The following is a 14,077-nucleotide window of genomic DNA, read 5'->3' on the forward strand; positions in this document are numbered from 1 at the left end:
TGCTACTGGAGTTATAGACAGTTGTAAGCTGCCATGTGGGTGCTGGGAATTGAATCCAGGTCCTCTGCAAGAGCAGTCAGTGATCTTAACTGCTGAGCTAGCTCTCCAGCCCCAACTGGGAATATTTTTGCCACCCCCACCCTAAGAATCACAAGCAGTTTCTAGAGGTAGTTTTGGCTGCTATAACTGACAGGTGTCCCTGGCATCAAGGATGCCACTTAGCATGCCACAGGGTCTTCCCACAAAACCATCTTGCCCAACAAGATCCATACCCCAACCTACACGGTGGTGGTGCCGGTGTTGGTGGTGCCCCACAGAATTCAGTATCACTTTGGTGGAAAACTTCCTGTGAGTAGAGTCCCAGGCGTGGACAAGGAAACTGGTCTGCAGTTTATGAAGCTTTAGAGGCCGGCTGACTGTGATGGCACCGTCTGTAGCCACTTTGAATCGGGAGTCCTCAGAAAAGTGGGCCGTCCTTGGCCGACCAGTGCACCCTTCAAATCTCACTGCAAGACAGAGATCACAGCAATTAGAATATTGGAAGCTCAGTCACAGATTAGGACATTCCTTCTCCAGAAAGTGAACTTCATCCACCTACCAAATCATACAGAACATGTACCAGCTCAATAAAGCACAGGTTGATTGATAATGGATGGCCGTACTCAGGGGGGCTCATTATCACCATCATTAATGACTTCACAAATACAGTGCAACTGAGCTTTGGGGTCATCTAGTTGTCAGTGAAAATAGTATCTTGTCCATAAAGTAAATTTTCATTTTAGTGAAAGCAAAAGAGAGGCAGCACAATATGAAAACAGACCACGAGGCTGGGAATGTCTCATCTGATCAAAGTGCTTGCAGCTCAGCCTGATGACCACCAGAGTTCAGACCCCCAGAACACATGTAAAAAGCAGGATATGGTGATATGCATCTGTAAGCCCAGGACTCCTGTATCAAGATGGGAGAATCACCCTAAAGCTCATGCCCTAGTTAATCTACAGCTGACAGCCAAGTCTGCAGATCCTGCCTCAATGTTTTCCAGAAGATCCAGGTTCAATTCTAGAACCATTATACTGGCTCCCAACTGTCAGTAACTCCAGTTCCAGCAGATCTGATGTCCTCTTCTGGCCTCTGCAGGCACTACATGAACATGTTATACTTGCATGCATACAAAACACACACACACACACAAAATAAAAATAAGTAAATCTTAAAAAGAAAATAGAAGTCAGACAGTGGTGGCACACACCTTTAATCTCAACACTTGGGAGGCAGAGGAAGGTAGATCTCTGTGGGTTCAAGGCTAGCCTGGTCTACAGAGTGAGTTCCAGGGCATTCAGGGTTATACAGTGAAATCCTGACCCCTCTCCCCCCACCAAAAAATAGGAAGACAGAAAATACAACAACAGAGATTGGATAGGGACACCTAAAGAATCCCAGAGGACACAGAAAGATCTCTGGACAATTATTTTGTTTTTGTTTATTGAAGACAGGGACTCACTATGTATATCCCAGGCTGACTTCAACTCACCATCCTCTTGGCTTGACCTCCTGAGTGCTGGAATTACAGGCATATACCATTCTGGCCATTTTTAAATAATTTAAAGGGTAGAGTCAGATATAAATAAATAAATAATTAATTTTAAAGTGTGACACAAGAGGGAGAGGAATTTTGGAAAGGAACTTACATTACAAGGCTTTACTGAGGAATCTGAGGGGTCCTGAAGGAGTCAGTTTTGACACTAATGTGGCTAAAGACCTCCAAGTCCAGGACAGTGGTGCAAACTCATTGTCCTGGCTTCTTGGGGGACTGACGCAGGAGGAATGCTGAAGTTCAGACCCAGAAATTCGGGACAAGCCTAGGCAGCACAGTAAGACACCCAACCTCTTAATAAATAACCTTTCAAAGAGAAAGCGAATGAAGCCAGGCACAGCGGTCCACGCCTGTGATCCCAGCACTCGGAAAGCCGAGGCAGGAGGACCGCAATGAGTTTGAGGCCAAGTGAGCTACATAGTGAGTCCTACAACAGCCTGAACTACACAGTCAGCCTGTTTCTCAAAAAATAAAACCAAATAAAAAGTATAGTTCATGCCTACAGTTCTAGCACTTCAGGGGTGGAGACAGGTGCATCAGATGCTTCAAGTCATTCTTGGCTGCACAGCAAATTCAAAGCTGCATGAAACCCTGCCCCAAAAAAACCACAAAGAGGGGTCACTGAGATGACTCAACAGGTAAGGGTGCTTGCAGGCGAGCCTGACAACCTGAGATCAATTGCTAACGCCCATCCCTGAGTGAAAGAACTCAGTCACATGACAAGAGACTGACCTCTGTGAGCTGTCTTCAGACCTCCACAGGCACACACCATCGGACACTCATGTGTAAACTAAGAAACCTAATAGGTTGAAAAGGGCAGTTCACAATAAAACTCACAAATTAGCTTACTTTCCACCTTTTCAAACTCCTCGCAAAGGAATTCCCATTTTGTCTTAGCCTTTTCTTATGAAAATTCTTCTTCCTGTGCGGGATTTTACAAAGTGAGGCACCTACACATTCTCCTCTACTTTGGGCCTGGGGAAGATGCCTGTCCTTCAATGTTCATCCACCAGGGGCCGCTCTTGTAAACATATCTGAAGCCTAAAGCCCTGCATTTGCCAGAGAAATTTTGATGGTGTTAACAGGCACCACCATTAATCCCACTGGTAAAATACTGCTCTTTGGCATACATGCTTTGGGGTTCTTTGACATGCATACTTTACTTTGGGGTTCTTTGACATAGTTCCAGAAAGATCTGTGTGAACTTAAACTATTCTTTACTATGGGAGGAATAACTGTGTGTGTGTGTGTGTGTGTGTCTGTCTGTCTGTCTGTCTGTCTGTCTAGTCAACCTCTGTGTGGTTCTTCAGATGTTGTCCATTGGACTGGAACTCAACAAGCAAGCCAGTCTGCCTGGCCAACAAGCAGCAGGACGCCATCTGATGTCTCTACCTTTCATGGATGCAGCAAGCACCTACGGACTAAGGCATTTCCCTAGTTCCCAGATGCCACTTTTAAAGTTCAAGTTAGGAATCTTTAAAGATGCTTATTAAAAAGCTCTCCCAACCCCCAGTACAATCAATGCGGGGCTGGGTCATATGTGGGGGTCATATAAGCAGGGAGCAGGAGCTGCTCAGACTCCTTTCCCCAGCCAGAATAAACCTAGGCAAGTCAAAACCAACAGGAACAAGACTGGACTTGCCACGGGTGGTGGCTAAGGAGAGAAAATGGCTTTGTAAATAACTTGGTGCAAGACATTTAACCTGCTCGAGGCACTTAAGAGTGGCTCGTCCTCCCACTTGGAGAAGTGGCATCTTCAGTATGACAGAGAGCCCCAACCTGAATTTCCAGGTGCTGCTTAAGGCTCATCATCTCTCAGTAAAACCAGATCCTCTGGGCTGAGAAATAATTACAGGAAAGTTGGAGGGGCTCTCCAGCTTCGGGAAGATTCTGCAAGTTGCCCAGCTCAGCCATGCAGAGATCTGAGAACACCAAGATCGGCACATGGAATTGGGTATGTGCTGGCGTTTCCACATAGAAGGTGTTGAATGAAGAAAGCTGACAAGGGACCAAAGTCAATCGCACCCACTTTTCCTACAGGGGCAGTTACCTGCATCGGTCCACCAGGGAACCGGGCCCCTGAGCATCTCTAAATGGGAAAGCCCACCATGCACCACCACCACCTTATCAGCTGCCTCAAACTGTGCTGGTGCACACCTGCAATCCCACCGTCGGAGTCTGACTCTCCCCCAGCTTGCACACTGGAGCCCTCAAAAACAAAACCCCTGCAATCTGAACTGATAGTTTCAGTTACCCTTTGTCAACCCTATTGTAGAACACTATTGTTCCAGGCTCCATTTTGGGCACTTTTTACAAATATAAAACCACACACACCCAGAACTGTAGGCAGCTGATCTTCTTGGCATACTTTTTTTCTGGGGTGGGATGGGGGTAACTGGCTCTGTGTAGTTCTGGTTGTCCTGAAGCTCACTCTGTAGACCAGGGTGGCCTCAAATTCACAGATATCCACCTGTCTCCTCCTCCCAAGGGAGCCTGAGACTTCACACTCCTGGCTGCACTTTGTGCCTCTATCTATAGCAGGTCCTTGCCCTGGGTACTTTTTTTTTTTTTTGGTGCTTTTTAGAATTATTTTAATTTTTCTATGTATGGGTATTTTGTCTGTATATATGCCTATGTACTACATTCATACCTGATTCCCTAGGAGCCAGAAGAAGATGTCAGACCCCTTATAATTAGAGTTACAGACAGTTGTGAGCTTCCATGTGGGTGCTGGGAATCAAACCCAGGTCCTCTGGAAGAGCAGCCAGAGATCTTAACCACTGAGCCATCATGCCAGGGTCAGTCTCACTTGAAGGATCCCATTTTTTCTTCCACAGGAATGAGAGTAGGTAGAAACCAAACTCTCCAGCCCTCTTTTCCTTATTTACACGTGTTTTTAAAATTGGGTTATTTTACACGTAGTGGTTTTGCGTGTGTGTGTGTGTGTGTGTGTGTGTGTGTGTGTGTGTGTGTGTGTGTGGAGGTCAGATGACAACGGGCAGACGTGGGTTCTCTCCTTCCATGTGGGTTCCAGGGCTCAAACTCGGGTTGGCAGGGTTGGCAACAGCACACTTACTCACTAAGCCTTTTTTACCCTCTAACCCTTTATTATGACTGTGTGGAGGTCAGGGGACAACCCTTTGGGGTTAGCTATTTCCTTCCACGTTTACATGGGTTCCATGGATTTGTATGCAGCTGAGCTGCTGAGCCACCTCCCATCTCAAGGTGGGGTGGGACGGGTGACTTCTCCCTACCCCCACGCCAGCCTTGCTGAGGCACCATAGGCATGGGCTTTCTTTTCCCTAAATTATACACTGCTCAGTTCAGAGCTGGGTGCCTCACCCCAAAGTGGGGGCTCCTTCACTGCTATTCAGACCATCCCAGCCCACCCTCATTGTTGACAACCGAATCTAAAAGCTTTGCATGTGCTAGCCCTCTCTACCCATGGGCACCATGGTAACTGGGGAAGAGGAAGATGGATAGAAGTGGGTTGAAGTGAGCTTTTTTTTTTAAATAAGACCTATTTTTTTCTGGAGACACAGCTCTATAGCAGAGTACTAGCCTAACACAAGCAAGACTTTGGATTCAATTGCCAACAATGGGGGGCAGGGGGTTAGTCTCAATCCCAGTACTTGAAAAGTAGATCAGCAGTTCAATGTCATCTTGGGCTACACAGAAGACTTGAGGCCAGCCTGGGCTACATGAGGCTGCCTCAAACTGCCCACCCAAGAAAAGGTGGGTGTGTGTTATTGTTTCTTTGCTGATTACAATTAGAATGAATTCTTTCTTTAAATGACAAAAACCAGTAAGAATGTCTTTCCAGATGTGTCTAATATTCATCAGAAAGCACCCCATCTTCCAGCCCACGTGGAAGAAGGAGTAGTTAAAAGCAGAAAACCCTGGAAGAGACAACTTAAGTGTAATACAAATAAAGCCCCCTGATGAAAGACTCCGGTGGCAGCGGGTGACTGAGACTCAGCAACATTCTTTCGTGTAATTGCCGTCATGCCAGGGCCAGTCTCACTCTAAGGATCCCAGTTCTTCTTGCACTGGGGTGGCCGTCACCGGAATGTGAGTGGGCAGAAACAAAGCTGGCACAGAAGCCTCTGAACATAGCAGAAAACGCTATGGGGGGGGCGCGGGGGGGGGCTGAGGACCGGGACCTGTCACCAAGGTCAGCTGACTGCTTTAGTAAGCACAGCGGGGTCTCTCAGAAACAACGTTTGAAAGTAGAGCTCTGCCCATACCACAATGGGGTGGGGGGGGGGGTGGCACAAGGACAGCTCTCCCACAGAGAAGTTCCATGGCCAATGCCAAGACCTTGGTGTTTAGCTTTACTTCCATTTAAACACATACATGCACGGCTCAAGGTTACAAACGTATGATCGGAAAGGCTTCTGAGCTCCTGGGGGCCACACTACCACTGCACACCCCAGACTATGGCTGTATTTTCTGACTCAGACACTGAAGGAGGAAAAATGGGAAGTCTCACTTGATGGATGAAAGGATTGGGGCTACATTCACAGCAAGTTGGGGCCCTGCTTGTCTCAAAAACAAAGGAAGCAAGGGATAAATATCCTCTGAGAAACGCTCAGCACAGCAGAGAGGAGAGCCCAGCAAAAGTGGAGGATGAAGGGAGAATTCACTCGGCTCGCTCCGCCCTCACTTCTGGGAGTAAACAGGATAAAGGGCAATCCATCATCACCCAGAATGTCCCCAGATGTGTGAGGTCATTAGTGCTGACTGTGGACACCTGCCCAGTTTCTACCTGAGCTAATGTGTTTCAAGTTCCACAGTAAATACCAGTGAGTGCCAGTCACAACCATCAGGGTGAAAACTGCCATCAGTCTCTCATCTTGAAACAGTCAGGTTAATATTCTACCTCTTGGTGAATGTGGTTAACCACGTTCAAGGGTTCGAGTCCTTGCTTAGCTTCTTTCCCATCTACACCAACACCAAGTGTTAGTTTCTCCATCTACAAAAGGCAGGTGTGCGTGCCTCCTTCAGAAATTCTTTCATCAAAAATGCTGGGTTTGGGTTTCTCTTTCCTTTCGCTCTGTGTGTGTGTGTGTGTGTGTGTGTGTGTGTGTGTGTGTGTGTGTGTGTGTGTGTGTGTGTGTACACCAGGGGTAGACCCTAGAGCTCCATATGCTAGGCAAATGCTCTACCACTAACAGGGACTCACTAAGTTGCCCAGGCTGGTCTTGAACTATCTTTGTGGCCTTAGGAAGACCTTGATTTTGTAATCCTGTTGCTTTAGCTTCCTGATCAGCTGGGAGTACAGTGTAGCTGAGACTACAGGCCTGTACCACCATGCTCAGACCTTCCACAAATACACAAAGATCTGACGCTTTGCTTCCTTAGAAACGGTGTGAAAAACAAGGTCTTTGCCCTCCCAAGATCTGTGATCTGGTGCAGCAGAAGTAACAAACAAATACATCTGTATGACAGTAAAGAAAAAGTGTAAGAAACAGCCAGGAGGTGGTGGCACTTTAATCCAGCACTTGGGATCTAGGGGCAGGTGGATCTGTGAGATTGAGTTCCAGGACAGCTAAGGCTATACAAAAGGAAGGAAGGAAGGAAAGAGGGAGGGAGGGAGGGAGGGAGGGAGGGAGGGAGGGAGGGAGGGAGGGAGGGAGGGAGGAGGTGTACAAAACAGAGAAGGTGACAGAGAAGGTTCTGAGGACTGAGGTTTCATGAAAGATAGCAGTAAAGACCTCAAAGAACAGTGAAAGGAATCAGCCAGGCTTCAACCCTCAATCCAGAGTGTGGCACAGGGTGGTAAGGGGCAATTCCAAGGTCCACCCAAGCACGCGTGTCTAGTGCAGTCAGGGTCCCTGATGCCAGGTGAGAACACAGCAGACAAGCACCGCTGTATCAGAGTTGTTGGTAACCTGTGTGTCTACACTGGCTCATGCCCAGCAGTCACTCCTGTCCCTTCAGTTCAGAAGAGCTAGGGCCTCCCCGTCTCCTCTGTTCTTCATGGCAAAACCAAGGAAAAGAAAAGCCAGTCTGAAATCATTTCCTCGTGGGCCTATCTCTTAGAGAGTCTGGGGCTCCACTGGATGGGTGGGACTATAGAAGAACCAGCCCTGGGTTTCAATGTTCCCAGAGGCACTATTTGGTGAAGACTCTCAATTACTTTAAGAGAAATGGAAACGAGGTGGAAGGAGGTGGGGACATTGTCCCTGTTAGTTCCCACCGAGGCAGTCAGCCTGCCTCAGCCACCAAGGTGACTGAAGCCATCACCAGCTGCCAGGCGCCTTCCGGTGTCAGGCACTCCTTAAAAGTTTCTGTCGTCAGTCCTCTCTTGCCTCTCTGGTTCTTCTCTTGCCTGCTTCTCTGTTTATCTGTCTGCCCCTCTCGTGTGCCCATTCTGAGATGGCCTTCCATCCTTTCGCTCTCCCCCAATAAACCCCTTGCACTAACTTCGTTGTGTGTGGCATGTTCTCTTGGGGGCACACCTTGGCAGGGTCCGCCAAAAATACCCACTTCTCCGTGTTTTATCCTTTCAGCTCGTACCTACCATAACAGGAAAACTCATTTTGTCTCCTCTAAACAAAATATTAAAAAGGCAAAATGGGCTGGAGAGACGGCTCAGTGGTGAGGAGCACTTGTTGCTCTTCCAGGGGACGAAGTCCCAATCCCAGCACCCATGTCAGGCAGCTCACAACTGCCCTGAAATCTAGCTGAGGGGGTGGGGGGAATCTAATGCTCGCCCCTGGCCTAGCTGACATCAGCAGACAAAGAGGGAGGGTGGGATAAGGGGAGACGCTTTGGCTCCCATACCAAGTCAGAGCTAGTGTCCTGGCTTTTAGCCACAAGCAGACACAGCACCTCACTGCCTAAATACAGGGGTGCTGACACTGGCTGCAACCCAGGCAGCATTCCTGTGGCTGTTTGGGCAACTCCAAGATCTGTTTGCTTATTGATTAGAAAGAGGAGGCTGCCCACTTTCCCTTTCTGCGGGATTTCCTGAGGCCAGGGAGGGCCCTGCTCTAAATTCCAAAGCAGTAGAATCCTTCACCTTCAATCCCTGCTGTCTCCCCACAAGAGGAGGCAGTCATAGTCCCCAGGCCCTCCTAGCCCCAGCCATTAATGTAGGGTGCTTTGAAAACTGCCTGGGGCCTGAGTCCTAACTCCCAACTAACTTAATACAGATATCTACAGATTGGAGAGTTCAGGAATTGATAGATCTTAACTTTTCCTCAAGCTCCTGTGGAATCCAATGTGAGGAAAGGAAAAAGAAAAAAAATAAGCTCTAAAAACTGTTATCAAATCGGGCATAATAAGCACTCTACAAACCACCATGAGGAAACATTCCTCAGCAAAGGCTCAGAGATGTTAAGTGCCTCTTCCAAGCACACACAGCAATCCGTGGCAGAGGTGGGCTCAAACTCTGGCTGACTCAGCTTACCCAGAAACCCACCTTCTTTACTCCCACACAGTCCTTTCCCACAGCCCAACCTTCTGGGTTCAGGGGTCCCCTTCACTCCCCTGTCTGATAATGGGAAGTGAGAACGCAGTGTCTGTCCTTCCATTTGTTAACCTGGACTGTCAGGTCCTAACACGATGGGAGACACATTACCTCTTCAGACATGGCCAGGGTGTCCGTTTTCTGCCCCAGATTGGGCTTTAAATGTCAACAGCATTGTATGTGTATGTGCCCATGGTGGTGGCGAGGAGTGTTACAAGATGGCACATAACATCATCTAACATGCTAAAGCAGAGACAAGCCGGTGCTGAATGACAGATGGTGTAGCCACAGTGTTTGCTGCTCAGCACTGAAAAGAAATGAGGCAGTGGAGCCTGCTACTGCAGGGATGATCCTGACACAAAAGACCATCAGTCCACTGGTGTATGTGAATGCTCCAGATTAAAATAAGGGGGGCTCTTAATCTCTGAGTATCTCTGTAACCTCCTTAATAATGTGTACACTTATTTACTTGTGTGTGGGGGGCGGGTACATACACTTCATGGCACGTGTGTGGAACTAGCTTTGTAGACCAAGCTGGCCTCAAACTCAGAGGTCTGCCTGCCTCTGCCTCCAGCTTTTTTTTTTTTTTTAACCTAGCTTTTAAATGTTTGTATTCGGCTATACATAAGTGTGTACTCCACATGTAAGCCAGAAGAGGGCATTGGATTCCCAGGAACTCAGGTATAAAGATGGTTGGGAATATCTGTGCGGATGCTGGGAACTGATCCAGGTCCTCTGCAAGAACAAGTGTTCTTATCTCTACAGTACCCAGTAGAATGCTTCAAAGTTGATGGGGGATGGTTGCAAATTCTGTGCATATACCAAAGACAATGGATTCAACAATTTAAATGGGTGTGATATTTGATAAGTAAATCTCTCTCTACCCTCCTTTTTCTACATTTGCCCATTAAAAAGAAAAAAGAAAAACCAAAATAACACACACACACACAAAAAATAGGGACAGAAGAGATGGCACCATGGTTAAAGAGCTTACTGCTCTTACAAAGACATGCACATATACATACACCTTTTTAAAACTCTGAAAGTTATCCCAGCACTCGGGAGGCAGAGGCAGGCGGATCTCTGTGAGTTTGAAGCCAGCCTGGTCTACCGAGCGAGTTCCAGGACAGCCTCCAAAACAATAGAGAAACCCTATCTTGAAAAACCAAAAAAACCTCTGAAAGTTTACCAGGAAGGCTAAATTATGCTACAGCTACTCATGACTCCACAATAAAAAGGAACGTAATACTAATAAATGCAGCAGCACAGGTGTCTAGAAACATTTTCCTTTTGCAGTACTAAACAGTCCAGGGTCTAGAGCATGCCAGGCCACCACTCTGCGCTTGGGCTACATTCCCAGCCCTGCCAAAAGCACAGGTAAGCCTTAACAACACTAAGTGGTAATCTGCTTGTCTCAATTATATGACTTCAAAAACTTTATATGACTTCGAAAACTAAGAGGCAGCTGGGTGTGGTGGCACAGTCTTTAATCCCAGCACTTGGGAGGCGGAAGCATCATGTGGATCTCTGAGTTCAAGGCCAGCCTGGTCTATAGAATAAATTACAGGACAGCCAGGGCTACACAGAGAAATTGTCTTTAAAAAAAAAAAAAACTAGAGACAGAAAGCAGGTCCATAGTGACCTGGGACTGAGATGAGGCAAGGATTTTATTGCCAGTAGATCTAAGAATGGCTCATGAGTTAGACAAATCTAAAATTGGATCAGGGTGATGGGTGAACCACTGAGCACATTTATAAAAAATTAACATGCAGTTACACTGGGCAAATTGTAAGGTGTGTAAATTACAACTCAATGAACTCGAAGAAATATAGTTATTAGGGTTTCGTTTGAGAAGTACCCTGTGAGCCAAGGACTATACACCCAATAATACCACGGCTACGAAAAGTGGAGAACGAAGGGAGAAGCCACAAACATTCCTTAATTAACAATAATTACAAGAGCAACCAGGAGCCAGTGTGGTGGCACATGCCTGTAATCCACAAACTTTGGAGGTGGAGGTAAGAGCAGGAGATCAAGATCATTGTCATCTGTGTAGAATTCAAAGCTAGCTTAGGATACATAAGACCCTGTCTCCATAAAGCAAAATAGATGGGCCAGATGCTTGCTGCCAAGCTGAAGACCTGAGTTTAATCCCTGGGACCCACACAGTGGAAGGAGAGACCCAAATCCCACAAGTTGTTTTATGACTTCTACAACCCACCATGACATGTGTGTGCACACACCCACATGGGCAACACAGTAGCATTCATGATGCAAAGGTATTGAGTGATCCCTCATGTTGGTTCCTATGCTGTTGGGGGGCCAGTAGGGTTTTTTGTTTTGTAGTTATTTGTTTATATTTTGTTTTTCAAGACAAGGTTTCTCTCTCTATATAGTAGTTCTGGTTGTCCTGGAAATCACTATGTAAACCAGGCTGGCCTTAAACTCACAGAGATCTGCCTGCCTCTGCCTCCCAAATACTGTTAAGGTTGGGTTTTTGTTGTTGTTGTTTTGTTTTGTTTTTTCAAACAGGGTTTCTCTATATTGTTTTGGAGGCTGCCCTGGAACTTGCTCTGTAGATCAGGCTGGCCTCAAACTCAGAGATCCATCTGTCTCTGCCTCCTGAGTGCTGGGATTAAAAGCGTGCGCCACCTATGCCCTGGCAAGGTTGGGTTTTCAAATCAACTTTTTGCTAGTGGTAGCTGAGAGCCACAGAGCCAGCCAACCCTCAATCTCTCACATTTCCCAAGCACAAGAGAACACAGAAATGCCCAAAGCCCATGTGAGAACATGAAAAGCTGCTGCAGAATTCAGAAGTTTTGTTTGAGACAGCCTGTTTTATTCGGGCTGGCCTTAAACTCCTTTAACTCAGATGGTTCTCCTGCCTCATGCTCTGGAGTGGCTGAGACACCAGGAAATCCAGAATATTTGGTTCACTCAATAACTCAAGAATGAGATCTGAAAACCTCTTCTGTAGAGAGTGAACAAGAGGCCAGCACTCTCACCAAATATGGACTGTGCTGGAGAAGCGTAACCCTTCTGCCTCCAACCTTTAAACAAAACTCTTAAACAAACTGGAAGAATGTCTAGAGGTCCAAAGCCCAGAGGGAGGCACTTCTCAGTCCCCAGGTCACATGTATCAGCAGATGACTCCATGACAAGCACCCACTTGTCCACCAGAGCTTACAAGAGGCGGCCTTTTCTTTAATGGATACTAGCATCGTTTTTTCATTATCCAGAACAAAAAAAGCATTGATGGGAAAGGCAGCTCTTTCCAAGAGTGTTTGCTAATGCCTGCTCAGCCTGCCTATAAAGGTAATTACTCAGGAAATAAACCCAACAATGCCAGGTCCCTTAGAGAGGGGCAGGGGAACGTATCTCAATTTGGGGTGCTCATTCTAAGAATTCCAAGTCAAAAAACATGAAATGAGGAAATGAAGAGCAGTAGATATAACTCAGTGATAGAATGTTTACTAGTTTGCCAGAGGTTCCGGTTTCAAACCTCAGTACCGCAAGAGGGACTGGGTTGGGGTGGTGGGGCGGGGTTAAGAATGACAGCTAGAGGCCGGGCGTTGGTGGCGCACGCCTTTAATCCCAGCACCTGGGAGGCAGAGGCAGGTGGATCACTGTGAGTTCGAGACCAGCCTGGTCTACCGAGCAAGTTCCAGGACAGCCTCCAAAGCCACAGAGAAACCCTGTCTCGAAAAACCAAAAAAGAATGACAGCTAGTGGTGATCTTGGTGATTCCAGCATTTCTGGAAGGCAGAGGCAGGGTGAGTCTGAAACCAGCTGGGCTCCACAGCAAGACTCTGACAATGACAATTAACAGTAATTTGGAGAAAAAAAAAGCATGCAGCCCAGCCAGAGTAGGTATCAGGTGCAGGCTTCAGTATATAATAGTGTACAGCCACAGGTCACATACTCAAGATGCCATAGTATGAGTGCTGTGACACCTGCTCTAGCCCAGCTTCTCTAACCTTTAACCTCCACGACTGCAGCTCTTTCAAAAGACTCCATTATCCATTTACCTGGTGTGCTCCCTCCCGGTTTCCACTTTCCACTGTGATCAAGACTTGGAAACTTGCACACAAGCGAATTCCCATTTAAGGTTCCTCACTAAGGCATTGTTTGCAATGCACAAGCATGGGACCCAACCCAAGTATCCATCAGGGCAGAATTAACTAAGTAAATTATGGTGTTTTCTTGGAGCAAAATACTATGTAGCTATAAAACAAAGCGACTTATACCTGGTTGTTGAAATAACATCAATACATTATATTAGGGCTGGGCACAGTGGTTCACACCTGCGGGGCCAGCAACGCGAAATTTGAGGCAGGAAGAACACTGTCAATAGTTCCAGGTCAGCGTGGACTACAGTGACCTCCAGGCCAGCCTGAGCTAATAGAATGAGACCCTATCTCAATAAACAAACAGCAAAGTTATGGATATTTTTGCAAATGCTCAGGACTTGGGAGCAAGTCACAGGCCAATCAGAAGGTCGCGCATGCCAGCCCCCTGAGGATACTTTCCCAGGAATTTGTGCATCACAGGACCTGTACCTTTGTGGGGGCTGCTACAGTGGTGAGACAGATACAGGATGACCCATGCATGAGTGAAAGAGGAGGGGGCGCCATAGGCAGCTGCCCACTGTCTAGAGAGAAGCATGACAGAAATCAAGTCAGGTGGTTCAAGTTCCCAGCATCTTCCTAGGTGAGCCTTCTCATCTGTTGAACTGAACTAGCACAGATGTGGGCTCAAAGTCCTGGGGTGCTGCCACAAGCTCCTATTAGTATGTTTTTGGTTTGGTTTGGTTTTTTGTTGTTGTTGTTTGAGACAGGATCTCACTATGCAGCCAGGTTGGCCTTCAATTCTCATTATTTCTGCCTCCTGCCTCTGCCTCTCAAGTTCTAGGATTATAAAAATGCACTACCACATCTGGCTCAGTACAATGGTTAGAGGCCATGGTTACAGATTGCCCAAGAGCAGCTGAACAAGGAAGTCCGGGC

At 47.0% G+C, this 14,077-nt stretch overlaps 1 protein-coding gene across 2 annotated transcripts in view; it reads right to left on the reverse strand.

Annotated features, from left to right (window-relative positions):
* Window positions 1-14,077, reverse strand: part of Cdh1 (cadherin 1) — a 71,726-nt gene that overhangs the window by 21,627 nt on the left and 36,022 nt on the right. For both annotated transcript variants that reach the window (XM_005076324.4, XM_021230791.2), the window contains one exon: window positions 283-506. In XM_005076324.4, the coding sequence (XP_005076381.1) occupies window positions 283-506 (224 nt within the window). The remainder of the gene's footprint in view (window positions 1-282; window positions 507-14,077) is intronic.

Source organism: Mesocricetus auratus, unplaced genomic scaffold (assembly GCF_017639785.1).
Source record: "Mesocricetus auratus isolate SY011 unplaced genomic scaffold, BCM_Maur_2.0 Super-Scaffold_100062, whole genome shotgun sequence".
NCBI lineage: Eukaryota > Metazoa > Chordata > Mammalia > Rodentia > Cricetidae > Mesocricetus > Mesocricetus auratus.